Source organism: Helicoverpa zea, chromosome 2, assembly GCF_022581195.2.
Source record: "Helicoverpa zea isolate HzStark_Cry1AcR chromosome 2, ilHelZeax1.1, whole genome shotgun sequence".
In the NCBI taxonomy this organism is placed as follows: Eukaryota; Metazoa; Arthropoda; class Insecta; order Lepidoptera; family Noctuidae; genus Helicoverpa; species Helicoverpa zea.
Window position 1 is genome coordinate 1,917,226 of NC_061453.1, and position 15,110 is coordinate 1,932,335.

Sequence of the window (15,110 nt, forward strand, 5' to 3'; positions counted from 1 at the left end):
CTTTTCCTTCTATTCCAGCCGTAAAATCTCTAAACGACTTGTGTGAATACGACGTGCAATGCGACGGTCTAGCCGGGTTGCCTGAAGCGCGGTCACCGGGCGCCGCGCTGTGTCTCGGAGGGGCCTGTGCTTGCGCATACAACGCTGTGCCGGCTGGTAATCCGCCGAGGTGCTGGCATCGCAGGCGACCGGGACAGGAGTGTAGGAGAGATGAGGTGAGCATGGGCGTAGCCACACTGGGGCAAGCTGGGGCACTTGCCCCACCCTGAGCCCTGGCTCTGACCTATAAGGTGTCTGATTAAACAATGTTTTTTTTAATAACTCTAACTAACAACATCAACAATCATACTATCCGTAAGTTATTGCACAAAAAAAGGTTGTCGACTTTGAAAAGAGCGCGATCAAAACAAAACGCACGCTCGAGTTCCCGAACGTGCGCGGTGCGCGCGTCATTTGAAAGCGAGCCGTATTCCCTAAAAGAATAGGTGCTATCGAGGACCCGTCCACCTAATCCAAAAAATAATGCATTGAAGGAGATGGAACTAGTAGATGTGATCAAAATTTCAGAAATGCAATTTTATCCTAGTGTAAAAACCGCGCTTGCTATTTGGCTTGCCCAGCCATGTACGACCTGTACAATAAAACGATTGTTTAGCACAGTGGTTCTTAACCGGTGGTCCGCGGACCACTGGTGGTCCCTAGAGGCATTCCAAGTGGTCCGCGAAGCTTAGCTGCGCGACGTTGCTATACGTTATCTAACTTTATTTTTATCGACTTATCTATGCGAGCGAGGGGGTTTTCGTATGGACGTATATCGGGTGTGTCGTACCTAGCCCCCCCATTCATGAAAATGTATATTTGGGCGACATTAGTAGTTTTTGGTTTTGTCTTAAAAAATAATTAAAATTTCGCGCTCGCTTCGCTCGCGTATTCAGAAACTATATGCCCTTATTTTTGCATTTGTCAACAAACAAAAAGTTAAGAGGACGAATTGGAATTTTTGGCGCCAAGGATCTCAATTTTTCTCAGTAAATACAAAACGGATCAAAATACAACTTGGTTACCTGAAAGTTCAAACATGATTAGGTAACTTTTATAACAGAGAAAAATATATCAAACATACCTCTTTTTAAAAAGAGATTCACATATTATGGGCAAACGGGACCGATTTAAGCCTCTTAACTTTTTTAGTAGTTGAATATATACATACTCTTTAAAATTGTAGAAGGAATTTTTATCAAATTATCATTTCTAAATAATAAAATTACAAAACCATTTTGTCGCTTACGACTTTTAGTTATAAGCTAGCGCGCGTATTGTTATCCTCGCCCCGCTCAGACGCTCCGACCCCTTTTGGCGCCTTAGATGCGCGTGCCGGTTATGGAATTATTGTTGACCAATTCGTCGCCTTAAATACGTTTGGGCTAAATTTTACGTAATATTTGGTTTAAGTCCGATAAAAATTTCGCGCTCGCTTCGCTCGCGTATTTGGAAACTACACAGGCATGTTTTTCTTTCTCTGCATTCGCTTATCTAAACAACTGCCGACATGCGTTTAGCTTTGAGTAGTACTGTACCAAAAATTCAGAAATTAGTAAAGAGAATGCAGTCACAAAAATCTCATTAAATTAAAATCTGTAACTTTGAGTTTTTTGCTAAATAATAAAGAAATGAGTGCTAATTATAAAGTATGCTTGTATTCTTTATTATTTATTGCTTATTACAAGGTACATTATATATTCGAAAAGGTACAAAATGTCCAACAAAACTCATACCTAAATTGAGAGTAAACCGATGAGGTGTCCCCGGCAAGACAAACTGTTGGTAAAATGGTCCCTCATGACTAAAAGGTTAAGAACCACTGGTTAGCACATTACGGCGCACAGTGGATCCAAATTGAAAATTAGTGGACATAGGCAACAAAGTTCCAATATCGATTCGATATTTTTTTATGTGATTCTACATGATATTCCAGACAACTTTTACTCTTGTGAAATTTCTTCTAAAGTCGATCGTTTGTCTGAAAAAAAATAAATTAGATTTTTTTGTATGGAGCGAATCACGTTTATTTTTTTTTCTTCAATTGTACGAATATGTTAGGTCTGTGGCATGAGTATATGATACCTAGGGTCATTCTCTATCCAAGAAAAAATATATCAGCGCCGGCCATCTGCAGCCGCGCGAGTAATCATGCGGTGAAAAAATAATATTTTCTATGACATTTTTTGCCTTTTAAGATCAATTCAAAGTATATTTTCTGTCTCACTTGGCTGTTTTCACCTTATTTTTGGTTAAATATATAGTTTCAATGGCTCACAACTAGTAATTCTAGCAGAGGTTTTGTTATTATTGCATGTTATCGGTGGCACCTGCATTGTGATTGATGACTCATTTTTGTTGTGCGCTCGTCTAAGCGCACAACTAATTAGTCATCGAAAAATGCTCGTCTCTGATTGGCTGTAATTTTTTTACTACCTGCTAGTCATGTTAATATGTTCACTACTTGAGTAATTAACACTGACTATAAATACAAAGACATTTATTATGTCCCTCTAGTTTCGCTCTTGTCGCTTATTTGTGAACACGGTGAAATACTTTTATTTTAATATTTACGTTAGAACTATGGCTGGATTTTGTACCAACCTAGATCTTTTAGTGAAATTAAGAAGTGGTGGTGATCTGAAAAATTATATGTTTCTATATGAAAGTATAATTTCTGTTTTGAATACCACAGTTTCTGAAGAAGACAAAAACCTAATCAAGGAGTTCTGTCGGCTTTTTTGTGTAAGTCTAAATAAAAAGTGGACAGAGTCAAGTAGAAGTCAAAAAACTTTTATGAATCGTATAAATAATCGCAATTGGTTGGAAAAAAATATCAACTGGCCTGTTTTTGACAGTGTTGACCTGAGAAGTGAGTTGGGCTTTTCGGACGTAGACTTATCTGAGCCAGTGGATGTGAATTCCCATGTTCCTAATCTTGCAGTATGTACTACGGAAGCGGTAACATCTACACTCTACAGAAAACCGTTCGAAGACTTATGTAATAAGCAAAAAAAAAGACGTTCTACTTCCATAGTAGAAGAAAATTCAGAGGAAGAGTTGTAGGACTGGTACTTAACAAAATTGAAAGACAACGGCAAAACGAATCTGGCAAAAGTAGTCGAATACCTTTCCAGTAATCCGGAAACGCTATCCCAAGTACACGAGCGACTATTCAAAAAGCAGAGCCTAAGTACCGTCTCTGAAGATAAGTGCTTAGCTCTTTATACCTCACTTGCGCTCTCGAGATGGAAGTACTTAAGACTTCAGAAACGTCAGAGAGAGACAAACTCGGAAAACGGACAGAAGAGCAACAAACGAAGACATCCTCCCATGGACTTCTAATAAGCGCTGATCCCCACATATCCTACATAAGGCCTAAAATAACGAAACAGGTTCATGGTGAGTTGTTGCCTGAAGCAAATCAGTTGTTACTGACTACCGAGCCTCCCTGTGATAGCGAGATTATGGAGGAAGAAGAATGCCTCATAGCAGAGTCCGAAAATTTGCCGGACCCACTTCTGGAATAAGAAATAAAGTGATCCGGCTCTGGACTGTTCCCACAAAAGCCCATCAGGGCTGGTATGATAAACAGCCCCTTTCAGGGCTTTAATAATTTCACAATGTTCTTTCGATCATACGTACGATAACTTATACTATACTTTACATACGCTTGATTGTGTAGATAATGATTATCAACGTCTTGCCCATAAAAAATCAAACTATTTCACCTATATTTGACAAATAATATTTATTTTACAGGTAGCAGGTAGTAAAAAAAATTACAGCCAATCAGAGACGAGCATTTTTCGATGACTAATTAGTTGTGCGCTTAGACGAGCGCACAACAAAAATGAGTCATCAATCACAATGCAGGTGCCACCGATAACATGCAATAATAACAAAACCTCTGCTAGAATTACTAGTTGTGAGTACCTATGTGCCATTAAAACTATATATTTAACCAAAAATAAGGTGAAAACAGCCAAGTGAGACAAAAAATATACTTTGAATTGATCTTAAAAGGCAAAAAATGTCATAGAAAATATTATTTTTTTACCGAATGATTACTCGCGCGGCTGCAGATGGCCGGCGCTGATATATTTTTTCTTGGATAGAGAATGACCCTAGGTATCATATACTCACGCCACAGACCTAACATATTCGTACAATTGAAGAAAAAAAAAATAAACGTGATTTGCTCCATACAAAAAGATCTAATTTATTTTTTTTCAGACAAACGATCAACTTTAGAAGAAATTTCACAAGAGTAAAAGTTGTCTGGAATATCATGAAGAATCACATAAAAAAATATGGAATCGATACTGGAACTTTGTTGCCTATGTCCACTATTTTTCAATTTGGATCCACTGTGCGGCGGGTCAAAACGTGGCTTCGCTCAACCATGAGCGAAAATCGCTTAAGCGGCCTGTGTATGCTAACTGTGCACAGAACAAGGGTCTCAGAATCGAAAAATATTTTTTTAGAAGAAGTGCTTAACAGGTTCTGCCAGAACCCACGCCCTCTTCTCTTGAAGTAATATTACTCATACATATACTTAGTTAAAACTTTAACTTATAAACACGGAGTATTCATAAATAAATAGGATAGGTTGACTGCTGCCCCACCCTGAGCCCAAAGCTGGCTACGCCCATGGAGGTGAGGGACTATGGTTTTGAAGTGTTTTTATTAGATATCGTGGGGGATAAGTAAATTTGGCCTGTCCACGGAGTAAGGAAAGATGAGCGGAGATGCCATAATGCAGGCAGGTCAGGCGCCTTCTTCTAGATCAAATTCGTACAGTGGGCATGACCAAAACGATCAGTTACGAGTGAACTGACGGGCATTCGAGTTCTTTGAGATTTTATTACAAAAAATGGTCCAAGGAAGACTTATAAGGGCGAAAACAGTAACTTTCATCGTCCCCTGCTCACCCGCATTTTGGCGCGCTACTTTCTTAGGCGATTATCCGTTATGGCACCTCCGCCAGTCATTTTGTTCTGCATGGGCCTTTTTTTTTTTTTTTCCGACGTCAAAAATCATCAAATGACCCCTCCCGCTGTGGGTTAGCAGCGGTGAGGGAGTGTCAGACTCTTACTGACTAAAAACCGTCGTGTTCCGTCATAGGCCTTTTATGTACCAGGGCCGCGGTATCTCTTTCGAACAACCCGCAGCCCCGGCAGGCCTTGGCCGTGCTGGGCCCCGCTGGGGTTGCTGACATCTCTTTGAGGAGCGCGTGGAACAACGCGCGCCGTCGACACGGGTCTGTCGTCTAAGTAGACAGAGGGACGATGAGCCACCCGAACTCACCGCCCACAGACCCACGCCTACGGTGGCCGGGAGTCATCTCGCGACACCCAGCGCCCATGGTGTCTACCTGGTCCAGTCGGCGGCCGGGATGAGAGGTGCGAACTCTCTGGCGTTCCGCCTCCTCCTTCTCGAGCATGACGGCTTCGCAGAAGGAGGCGACGGCATCCCATTCCCTCTCGCCCCGGACCATGGCCTGAACCAGGGCCGGACGCGAGAGGTCGCCGCCGCCCAAAGCCTCGACGAGGACCCGGCGGTGCCCTTCCCATGCGGGGCACACCTGGACTGTGTGGTCCACCGTGTCCTCGGGGCTGTCCGCACAATGGTGACACCCGGGTTCTGCATGGGCCTGTCCCATGACTTGTGTAACCTACTCGGACACCATTCTATAGTTAGGTTCTGCCCGAGTTTTGTATTATCTCGAAAGCGTTTGTCGGTCTTGGTAATACAACTAAACGTCATGGCACATCTTACTGTGCTTTCACATGATATTTTCCGCACGGTATTTTTACGCACGACAAAAACCTGTCGCTCGGTGTTTCACGTGTCATCATTTGGACTGGTTTTCAATTCACCGCCCGTACGATTGTCTCGGAAAATCCACTAGTGTAAAAACCCTAGTAAAATACATTAAAACAATCCCTTTTTTTGTTTCAGGAATGTGTATCCGAAGAAAACGAGCCCGGCTACTGTTTAGCTGGCCGCTGCACTTGCAAGACTTGTTCACCAGACGCTAAAGACTTCGGCGGTGCCTCCACGTTTTCCCGCCCACCATTATACCTCTCCGCCATTTTGTCCGTCGCCGCCATCTTGAGATACCAGCTTTGAGAAACAAATTTTTAATATTATTACTTGTTATTAAGTAGATTTGTTTAAGGAAAGATGATATTAGTCGAGTGTTTTAAGAAACGAAATCTGCATATTTTTTTGCTGCAATTGAATCAACCAGTGGGAAAGTAATGGTGGTCGAAATAAATGGATAAGTATAAAAAAGGTGAAAAAGCGTTCAGAAATCATGAAATCGCATTCCATAGAGCATAATATTCTTTTAATAAAAGATTATATAGTGAATGTCAATTATAGGTACGTAAACAATATTAAGTATTTATTTAAAAGAAAATTTTTAATGAAACAGTTTCAATATTTTCCTACCTAAATTATTTAAAAGTATAATCGAACAAAATGTCCAACCGAAACTGCACAGTGTTACAAAAATTATATTTTATAGAAAAAATTAAAATATTATATTTCCGCACAAAGCTTAGTTTATAGGATGTTACATTGTTCGTAGTTTATTTCAAAGTTTATTTAAGTTGTAAATAATATTGTTGTTGTTAAACTTTGTAAATTTTAAGCGTAGATATAATAATTTCACGTAGAAACAGTATTTTGCGAGTGCAATTTTATATATTTGTTTTAATTATGAATGGGTAGTGTTCATGCCAAAGAAATGTACACAAATATTGAATGTATTGTGTAAATAAATATTATTTATTTTAAAACTCTGAGTGGTTTGAATTTATGATTTTCCTGACTGAGACAGGAGTATATGACAGATGGGGAAAAAATACTTATTTTTTAAAGTATTTCTTTAGATGTAAGTGAAGTCGTGGTGGCCTAGTGGGCAAAGAACCAACCTCTCGAGTGTGAGGGCGCGGGTTCGAATCCAGGTCAGGCAAGTACCAATGCAACTCTTCTAAGTTTGTATGTACTTTCTAAGTATATCTTAGACACCAATGGCTGATAAAAAAGGTGAAGGAAAACATCTTGAGGAAACCTGGACTATATAGTCTGAAATCACCAACCCGCATTGAGTAAGCGTGGTGATTAATGCTCAATCCTTCTCCCTGTGAGAGGAGGCCTGTGCCCAGCAGTGGGACGATAAAAAGGCTGTAACTGAGGTAACTTGCCATGTCTCATGAGTTATACAAAAGATAAAAATGACTTTTCGAAATATTATTGTAATCAAGGTTTCGTGACCAGAGGAAGGGCAAGGTTTTAACAGTACCATATATTAAACAATCATTCTTCATTCCAATTTATTTATTTTTAAATAACTTAAAATTCAATTACAATATTTGTCATCGTTATAAAAAAATGCACATTAGTATTGATTATTCAGTCAGGTACATTACATTTTTATGCATTTATACATTTACATTTTTTACAGAAATATAACTTACAAAACAGAACATACATACATGAGGTTTATTTTGTCACTTTTTAGACCATTCTGTATATAGCTCGAACTCTAATCATTAAATGGTCATCATCATCATCATCAAGACTTGTTCACCAAAACGCTTAAGGGTTCGTTGGGGCCGCCACATGTTCCCGCCCGCTCAATATACCTCTGCCATCTTGAGCTCAGCTTCCACTGTCGCTTGTTCGAAGCTTCAACTCTGAAAAAACAATTTGTTAACTGTCACTAATTCTTAGAATTTAAGTATTAAGTAGATTTGTTTAACTAAATGTTTCACGGTAAGTACAGAGGCACGAAAATTGCTTATTTTGCTGCAAATGAATTAGCAAGTGGGGAAAATGATGAAAGGGAAATAAATGAATGATAAAATATAGAATAATTAAAATAAACCCTTTACAATAGTTATTCCCTTTCTTTTTATTTTTATTTATGGCTCTTTCGTTATTTTCGAAGACTGCCAACGCCAAGGTAAGAAATGACACTGTGATTGGTGAGAAGAATAAATAAATTTCCTTCCTAATCATTTATCTAATGCCCTTTACGTATCTTTGTTTGTAGAGTAAAAGTAGGATCGTAAAATGATGTCCTCACCTCACCGATTTCTAACAGCAGGAGCGAGCTGCACGTCAGTTCTTCCCCCACTTGACAATGACAGCTGCAGCGCTTGACGGACACTGGGTGACGCGGCTGCGTACACCAGCGGATTCAATGCCGAGTTGATGTACCCTAGCCAAGTGCACCACTGCCAGATCGAGTCCCATACGCAGTCGCAGATGGAGTCTGAACAGAATAATTTATTTATATGAGTATAATATAATATAGGTATATAATATTATATACCTATAGTATAGTGGTACCTATTTGCAGTGACCCTCAAATCTAAAGTATTGGTTTTGTGAATGCGACAAAAAATACGTCTGTTTGTCCGGCACACGGAAACCACTGAATAGATTTAAATGAAAGGTGCACAGATAGTCTAGCTAGAGCCTGAGAAATTCGGGGTCGCGATGTACTCCTGTCAGGTCGAATATGGACAGCTGCTAGTTTTTTTATATATCTAAGTGTTTCTTTTTTCTTAGATATTATTTAGCAGTATTCAATGCAAAGACTGGTAGAGACCAATCCAAAGGCTGGTGATAATTTGAAAGAAAGTAATACGTAATACGTAATTATGTCAAGTTTTATAGCATGTGACAACGGACCTATAGGCAACGCCAAGAAGAAAGGCGTCCAGCAAAACAGGAACAGCCCCATCAGCCTGATGATGGTCCTCGTTGCAGCACGAACCATTGCCATCTGCTGCTGAGAGAGGCTGCAGCAACTAGAAATATAAACAGTGACAATTAAATTGATAGCAAAATTACTACCGGGTGTGTATATAAAGGGAGTGCATAAAGGAATATATAAGTGGAATACATGATAGAGTGTATAAGGCGTCCCTAGAGGGAGTATACAACGGGACGATGTAAGGGCAGTCCATAAGGGAGTATATAGGTAAGCAAGGGGCAAGGGGATTACAAAATTATACTAATCGCTAGGACTATCTAGAATATCGAATATAGTCGCATTTTAAACTTTTATATATCAAGAAACTTAGGACTGCTTCTACCTCGAGGATAATGCACGCAGAAGGAAGAAGTATAAATTGACTTACTGAGCCGGAGACTGCTTTAATGGTGACCGTGGATCCTCCCCAGAACCTCCAGGAAGATCGAGACGACAAGCCTTAGGTGACACTGCTCTGCAAAGAAAAAAACAACCAAAATGATAATTTAATCTGATTTGGAACGAATTTGTTGAAAAAGTTATAAACATAAGGAAAAAACAAGACTTACCCAGAGTTTGTTTGCTCCATTTCCAAGCGAGTTGGTTCTGTAGTAGCACATTTTTTCAAAGCAGTTTTCGAAGGTTTGCCCTGAAAAAAAAAAAAACATTAAAACTAACTTAATCCTTGAAAATAACAGTGCTTTCTCTCAAAAACGTCCCTTAGTCATGTGCCCCCTCAGATACTCCCTTAGTATTACCACAGTATCATCCCTATTTACTCCTATTATTTTAAAAAGAGTTCAGTTTCACACAACCAAGTTACACCCATTTATATCGTCCCACTGCTGGTCACAGGCTTCCTCTCACACAGAGAAGGACTGAGCGTTATCACAACGCCCTTCTTAAAATTATTTTCCAAAACTTAAAAGAAAAGGATGTCTAATGGTATTTCTTACCCCTTGTCCGGTATCTGGGCAAGACATCCCGCCTCTATGCGCGCGGATTTGCCGCGGTTCCGACAAGGCGCATAATATCCGCGCATACAACACTACCATTACGATAGCGGGGAGATAAAACGATAGGGAAGCACTGTAGAACACATATCTGAAAGAAAAATAAAGATTTCAGGAAGTTAAAATTCATAAGTGACATTAAATAATTCAGTACATATATGTGAGTTAACTTGGATGTAAACTTGCTTTGCCCAGCTTTTATTGTAATCTGTTACCCGCGGTTCCACCCACGTTTCAAGGGAACTACTTATGTACTTCCAGTACTCGGCTAAAAACACGATATCCCTTATCTGGCTCTAAATAACTATGTACCAAAATTCATTAATCTGTTTAGTACCTATATAATTTTGCAAAGGGTGAAACTGCTGACGGAGCGTCCGCTAGGAGGCAAATTAAAGTACAAATTACAAAAAGAAAATATTCCAACTCACACAATATTCTTATTATCCGGACATCCCTTCTCACTTTCATCTTTCTCAAACTCGGTCGGTGACCCTATGAAAACCGCTGGCAGTGCCACGACCAAGGAGATCGGCCACACGAGACAGGCAAACAGTCTTGCTTGCTTCGCTCGTTTGGCTCGAGCTAGGGGTGCTGTGATGCCGGACCAGCGCTCCCAGCCGAGGCAGCAGAGAGACAGGATCGAGGCAGTACAGCACATCACGTCTAAGGTCTTCCAGAAGCCGCAGATTACGGGTGCTGAAAAGTAATGATGGTAAAGACGACCATAAGACTAAGTTCAGAGCCCAAGTTCAGATACAACATAAAGGTATTTTTTTCCGCTAAAACGCCTAAGTAAGTGGTACATATGTAGCTTATAAGAAACAAAAAACATCATTATTTGACAACCTACACTCAGGTACCACTTGGTAAATGTATTTTTAAGTTCTATTTCAATTAGTTAATAACATTGCCCATCAAAAGAAAAAGGTACATTAGATACAGTTTAATACATTAAATTTTAATAATAATTAACAATAACAGTCCCGACCCAGGTATAAGGTAAACCACAATTTGAAGAAGTTTGAGGGCAGCTTATGATGGCGGGTTGCCAAAGTCTTACACAGTTGACGCTCAAGAAAAGTCCTCAAATCTGCACTGACACTATACTTCATACTCACGAATTCTAAACACAAACAGCTCTCTCACAGAAGCGACCGGCAGTACAACTTCATACTCACGAATTCTAAACACAAACAGCTCTCTCACAGCAGCGACCGGCAGTACAAACAACCCCACAAACAAGTCAGCGGTCGCCAAACTCGCGAGCGGGTAGTGAGCCGGGGCAGTGCGCGCGCGCCGTAATGCTACCAACACGGCTACATTGCCGATGATGGTAGCCGTCGATAGGGCAGTCAGACACGCGCAAATCGCGCACCAGAGGGGTGTCAGACCACCCCGAGGGTTTAGCGAAGTCATTGTGCATCTGGAATTTAAGCTGGATTATATCTATAGAGCTGACGTAGCCTGTATAGCGATAAATTGGTGTCTAAACGTCAGGCTTGCTTAGTTTTGGGCCAATTGTAAAATTTACAAAGTTTTGGAAAACAAATGATTTTGATTTGATATTACTGTCCATGTTAGATCTATGGACCTTTTCTTGAAAGGTTATTTTAATAAAGGTATTAAATGGTTTCCACACTATCGAGTTCATTGTCAACAAATATAATTACAACCATAATTGTGTTCATTGGGATATTCAATAAAAAAGCTAGGTTTGTAGTGACGATCTACCATATGTACCAGGGACAGATGTAGCACTCAAGAGTTTGTGAACATAATCCATACAAAGTCGACCACAAAACGGCATGCGACTTAAAACACAAGTCTACTTACATGAAAAATATAACCACACTCACAAAACCCAGAGAATTGGTACTACGTAGTTCACGTCACTATTCTTAATCCATGTGTAAATATCATTTAAATTATATCTTAGCTCGGTTGTAAACGATATCACTCACTGCACTGGAACGGGTTTTTAAAAATACTTATTTTACTATCACCGTCTATTAGGGAAGCCACATATATTTTGAACTACCGTCTTCACAATCAATATTTGTATCGGGTATCCTCTTTCTTTACTCAGTGGGTATTCTAATGTTAACCAATTGCAACGAATATTATATTGTTTACATAGCAAAAATGCATCAATTAAGGTATCATCACTGATCGAAATTTTGAAAAATCGGTTAAAAGCGTGTCGGGCGGGCTACGCTCAGGGCCCCGATTCTCCTAAGTTAATAATGTCAAAATCGAATAGAAATCGAATCGCAATATGATCGCAATAGCAGTTTTAACCATATCGGGCATTCTGCTACTAATAAAAGACCAATCGTATTCGATTGACATTTGATTGGTGTGCGATTGGTCTGTTATTTTGGTGATTTTGGTCTATACGGTAGTTTGCTCTACAATCATATTGCAATCGTAAATCATTTGCAGACAAAATGATTCATTATTGAATGACAGAAAAGGATAAAAACGTTTATTTCAAAGAAAAAATAGTGGAATGCCACATACGCTTCAATCGTAATCGAGTCGGGATTGGATCTCAGTCGAATCGAGTCGAACGTGAATCGTATGCCGCTTAAGTAAAATTAGGAGAATCGGGCCCCAGTGTGTACTCCGTAGATACGTTTAATGTAATTATGTAACTCAAAAAATCGTAACAGCTCGAAGTAGCGCAAAGTACAACATCTCTTAGGAAATTAGGTAACTAATTTGTAAAAATGGAATAGGTTATGTACATAACCTATGTACTTTGGGTTTTCGGTGATATTTTTGAATTGCGTGAAGCGATTTTTTTTTAAATTACTTTTAGTTGTAACTAGGCCAAACATAGATTTATTGTAAAGAACCCTTGCCAACCATCGGGAAAAAACAATTAAAAAACCAAAGTTTTATTTTATTCCTTTATTGACATTACGGGAGAACATTTATTAAAATTTCATTTTTTCCTTAAAAATTAAATGCAATTATCTTCAATGAAAATAATTGTTTAAAATATATTTACAAGTCTTATGGCTACTGCTAAGAAACTAAACTAATTTAATAGTTTAAATTACAAACATCTTAATTAAAAGGCACACGGATTGAAGATCATTTCTCATCATTTTATTCCTAATATGCCTTCAAAGTGCATTACAATTTGTGCCAGTGTTTAAAACATATGCCAGTTTATTTTCCCTTTTTTACACACACAAACAAAAATATTTTTAAAAAGAACATGTGTTAATCTTTATGAGTATAACGTCTGCACTTAATTTTATCTTTTACAGTCTTAGATTTTTGTCAAAAGTTTTTTTAGTGTTACATTTTATGTCTTGTACTTCAAGCCAATTCCTACGTGTCACGGCCATTTATTGCTTAATCTTAAGCAGTTAGGAAGCACGTTTCGCTTAACCATAATATTTATTCTACAACTAGTAATACACAAGTAAATGTTCTGTGCTTTTCACTAACGGTACAATATTCAAGTTTGCTCATTGGCACATCAAAGATGACACAAAAATAATAAAAACTATGAAACTATAGTAAAACTACGAAGATCAGTTATTTCATTCGCATTTAAATATTACTTAAATTACAAAATAAAAATGATAAAAATATTTACAAGGATGCAGGCGTACAACATCGGAAGCTATAAAACTATAAAAAAATACTTAATAATATAAAATATATTACAATATAATAGAGTATGTGTGGAATTGAGTAAAAATTGAGCATGAGTGGTCCCGCTTCAATTGCTTTTGTAATTAAAATAATAACAAATCAACAAGTTTTGTTAATTTAAAACGAAAATGGAATGAATGAGATCTTATATCAATTAGACATATGCATTGCAGGATATGCGGGAGGCGGCAGAAGTGTTGTGGAATTAATGGCAACATTGTTTATGGAATGGCTTAGTGTTGCTAGTATATTAACAAATAATACCAACAAAATATGTAGCTTAAAGTTTTTTTTTCTAAACAGCCACCTCTGCACATAAAATTAAAAATTGGAAGCAAATTATGGAATGATTCGATAAACGGAAGATATGTAAACTATAACATAATATTCAAAACTGAGATTATTGCCAGATCAAATAAAATAGTCTGCAAAACAAACAAACAAAAATAAAATTACTAAAATAAATGTGAGAAATGCGATGGCGGCATCAATCTCAGTCAATATTACATTTAAATACTAAATTAACGCAATTTGTTTCTAAAGCCGATTTAAACGTGTTTTTCATAAAAACTCTTTTGATTTATTTTTGCCAAAACTCCATTGAAAGCCATGCTTATTAAAAAAAAACTAATAATTATTATCTATTAATTTTATCCCAGCTTTAGTAACAAATCGAAACTATCTACACACTAAAAGCGATAAAATCCTAAGCTACAGAATCACACATAAATAATTTCCGTACAAATGTGTTGTCGACGCGTACCGGGCAGCCATCTTGTGACGTCATCGACCGCACCTAACAAATCTCATATGCGTTGAAACCAATGTCCAAAACACAGCTTACAAACAAGTAAATAATAAAAAAATCAACAACGTAACAAGTGTGTCATTAATCAATATGTGATTATTTATTTATCGGTGTATTTTTTTTCCTCAAAATTATTTTATTATCATGACAATCCATTTTTAACTTACTTATTTCATTTGCCTAATATGTGGCGATTCAAAGTAACAACTTCAAAAAAACCTGTACTACTTCAGTACTATAAATTTATCGCCAATATCATTCAGTATAAAAATTACCTTTTTCTAAATTTTTTAATAAAAAATACACCGAAAACAGAGGAATGCTTAAAATCACGAGATTACCAAATGTTAGTGCGTTCTACACTAAGTTAATCTATACACTCGAGTCATGGCTGTACAAGTCAGTCTATGTTCACGTTACCGCCGGCCGCGTGCAAGCGAAGCCGCAATGGACGACGACCGGGCAATATGCACGTCTGTACATTTGTCTTCTTTCGTATGCTGCTGAACGTTCTTTTTTTGTGGTGTTATTGAAGTTGAATGTTTCCATAAAAAAACGACTTTCCAAAAAGGAAGAGGTTCTTATTTCAAGATGTCTGAATTTTTTTGCAATGCATTGTAAAGTGATTATGAGGGAAATTAAATGAATTTTTATGACTGTTTCTTTTCTGAATTCATCATCCTCCGAGCCTTTTTCCCAATCATGTTGGGGTCGGCTTCCAGTCTAACCGGATTCAGCTGAGTACCAGTGCTTTACAAGAAGCGACTGCCTATCTGACCTCCTTAACCCAGTTACCCCG

The 15,110-nt window shown here is 38.2% G+C and overlaps 2 protein-coding genes across 4 annotated transcripts in view; one reads left to right on the forward strand and one right to left on the reverse strand.

The window, feature by feature from the left end:
- LOC124641778 (multiple epidermal growth factor-like domains protein 10) overlaps positions 1 to 6,848 on the forward strand; it is a 39,661-nt gene extending 32,813 nt beyond the window's left edge. For both annotated transcript variants that reach the window (XM_047179997.1, XM_047179988.1), the window contains exons 7-8: positions 19 to 215; positions 6,004 to 6,848. In XM_047179997.1, coding sequence (XP_047035953.1) covers positions 19 to 215; positions 6,004 to 6,174 — 368 coding nt within the window. In that variant the 3' untranslated portion in view covers positions 6,175 to 6,848. The remainder of the gene's footprint in view (positions 1 to 18; positions 216 to 6,003) is intronic.
- A 526-nt stretch (positions 6,849 to 7,374) lies between these two features.
- Positions 7,375 to 11,774, reverse strand: LOC124640011 (octopamine receptor-like). Of its 2 annotated transcripts, none has more exons than XM_047177587.1 (9): positions 11,665 to 11,774; positions 11,010 to 11,254; positions 10,260 to 10,527; positions 9,772 to 9,919; positions 9,385 to 9,464; positions 9,204 to 9,290; positions 8,752 to 8,870; positions 8,146 to 8,329; positions 7,375 to 7,748 (listed from the first exon to the last, which is right to left on the reverse strand). In XM_047177587.1, the coding sequence occupies exons 2-9, from the start codon at positions 11,245 to 11,247 to the stop codon at positions 7,628 to 7,630; spliced, it is 1,245 nt and encodes a 414-aa protein (XP_047033543.1). In that variant the 5' UTR covers positions 11,248 to 11,254; positions 11,665 to 11,774; the 3' UTR covers positions 7,375 to 7,627. The 2 variants fall into 2 exon arrangements, with proteins under 2 accessions (XP_047033543.1, XP_047033551.1); XM_047177595.1 differs by having other exon boundaries at positions 7,618 to 7,748; positions 8,141 to 8,329.
- Between the last annotated feature and the right edge of the window lie 3,336 nt (positions 11,775 to 15,110).

Excerpts from the sequence above, each read along its gene's own strand:
- LOC124640011 (XM_047177587.1), bottom strand. The coding sequence starts at position 11,247 with ATGACTTCGCTAAACCCTCGGGGTGGTCTGACACCCCTCTGGTGCGCG. Across the intron at positions 9,920-10,259 it reads CCGGATAATAAGAATATTGT|ATATGTGTTCTACAGTGCTT; the intron begins GTGAGTTGGAAT and ends TTTTTCTTTCAG. Across the intron at positions 8,330-8,751 it reads CTTCTTGGCGTTGCCTATAG|ACTCCATCTGCGACTGCGTA; the intron begins GTCCGTTGTCAC and ends TATTCTGTTCAG.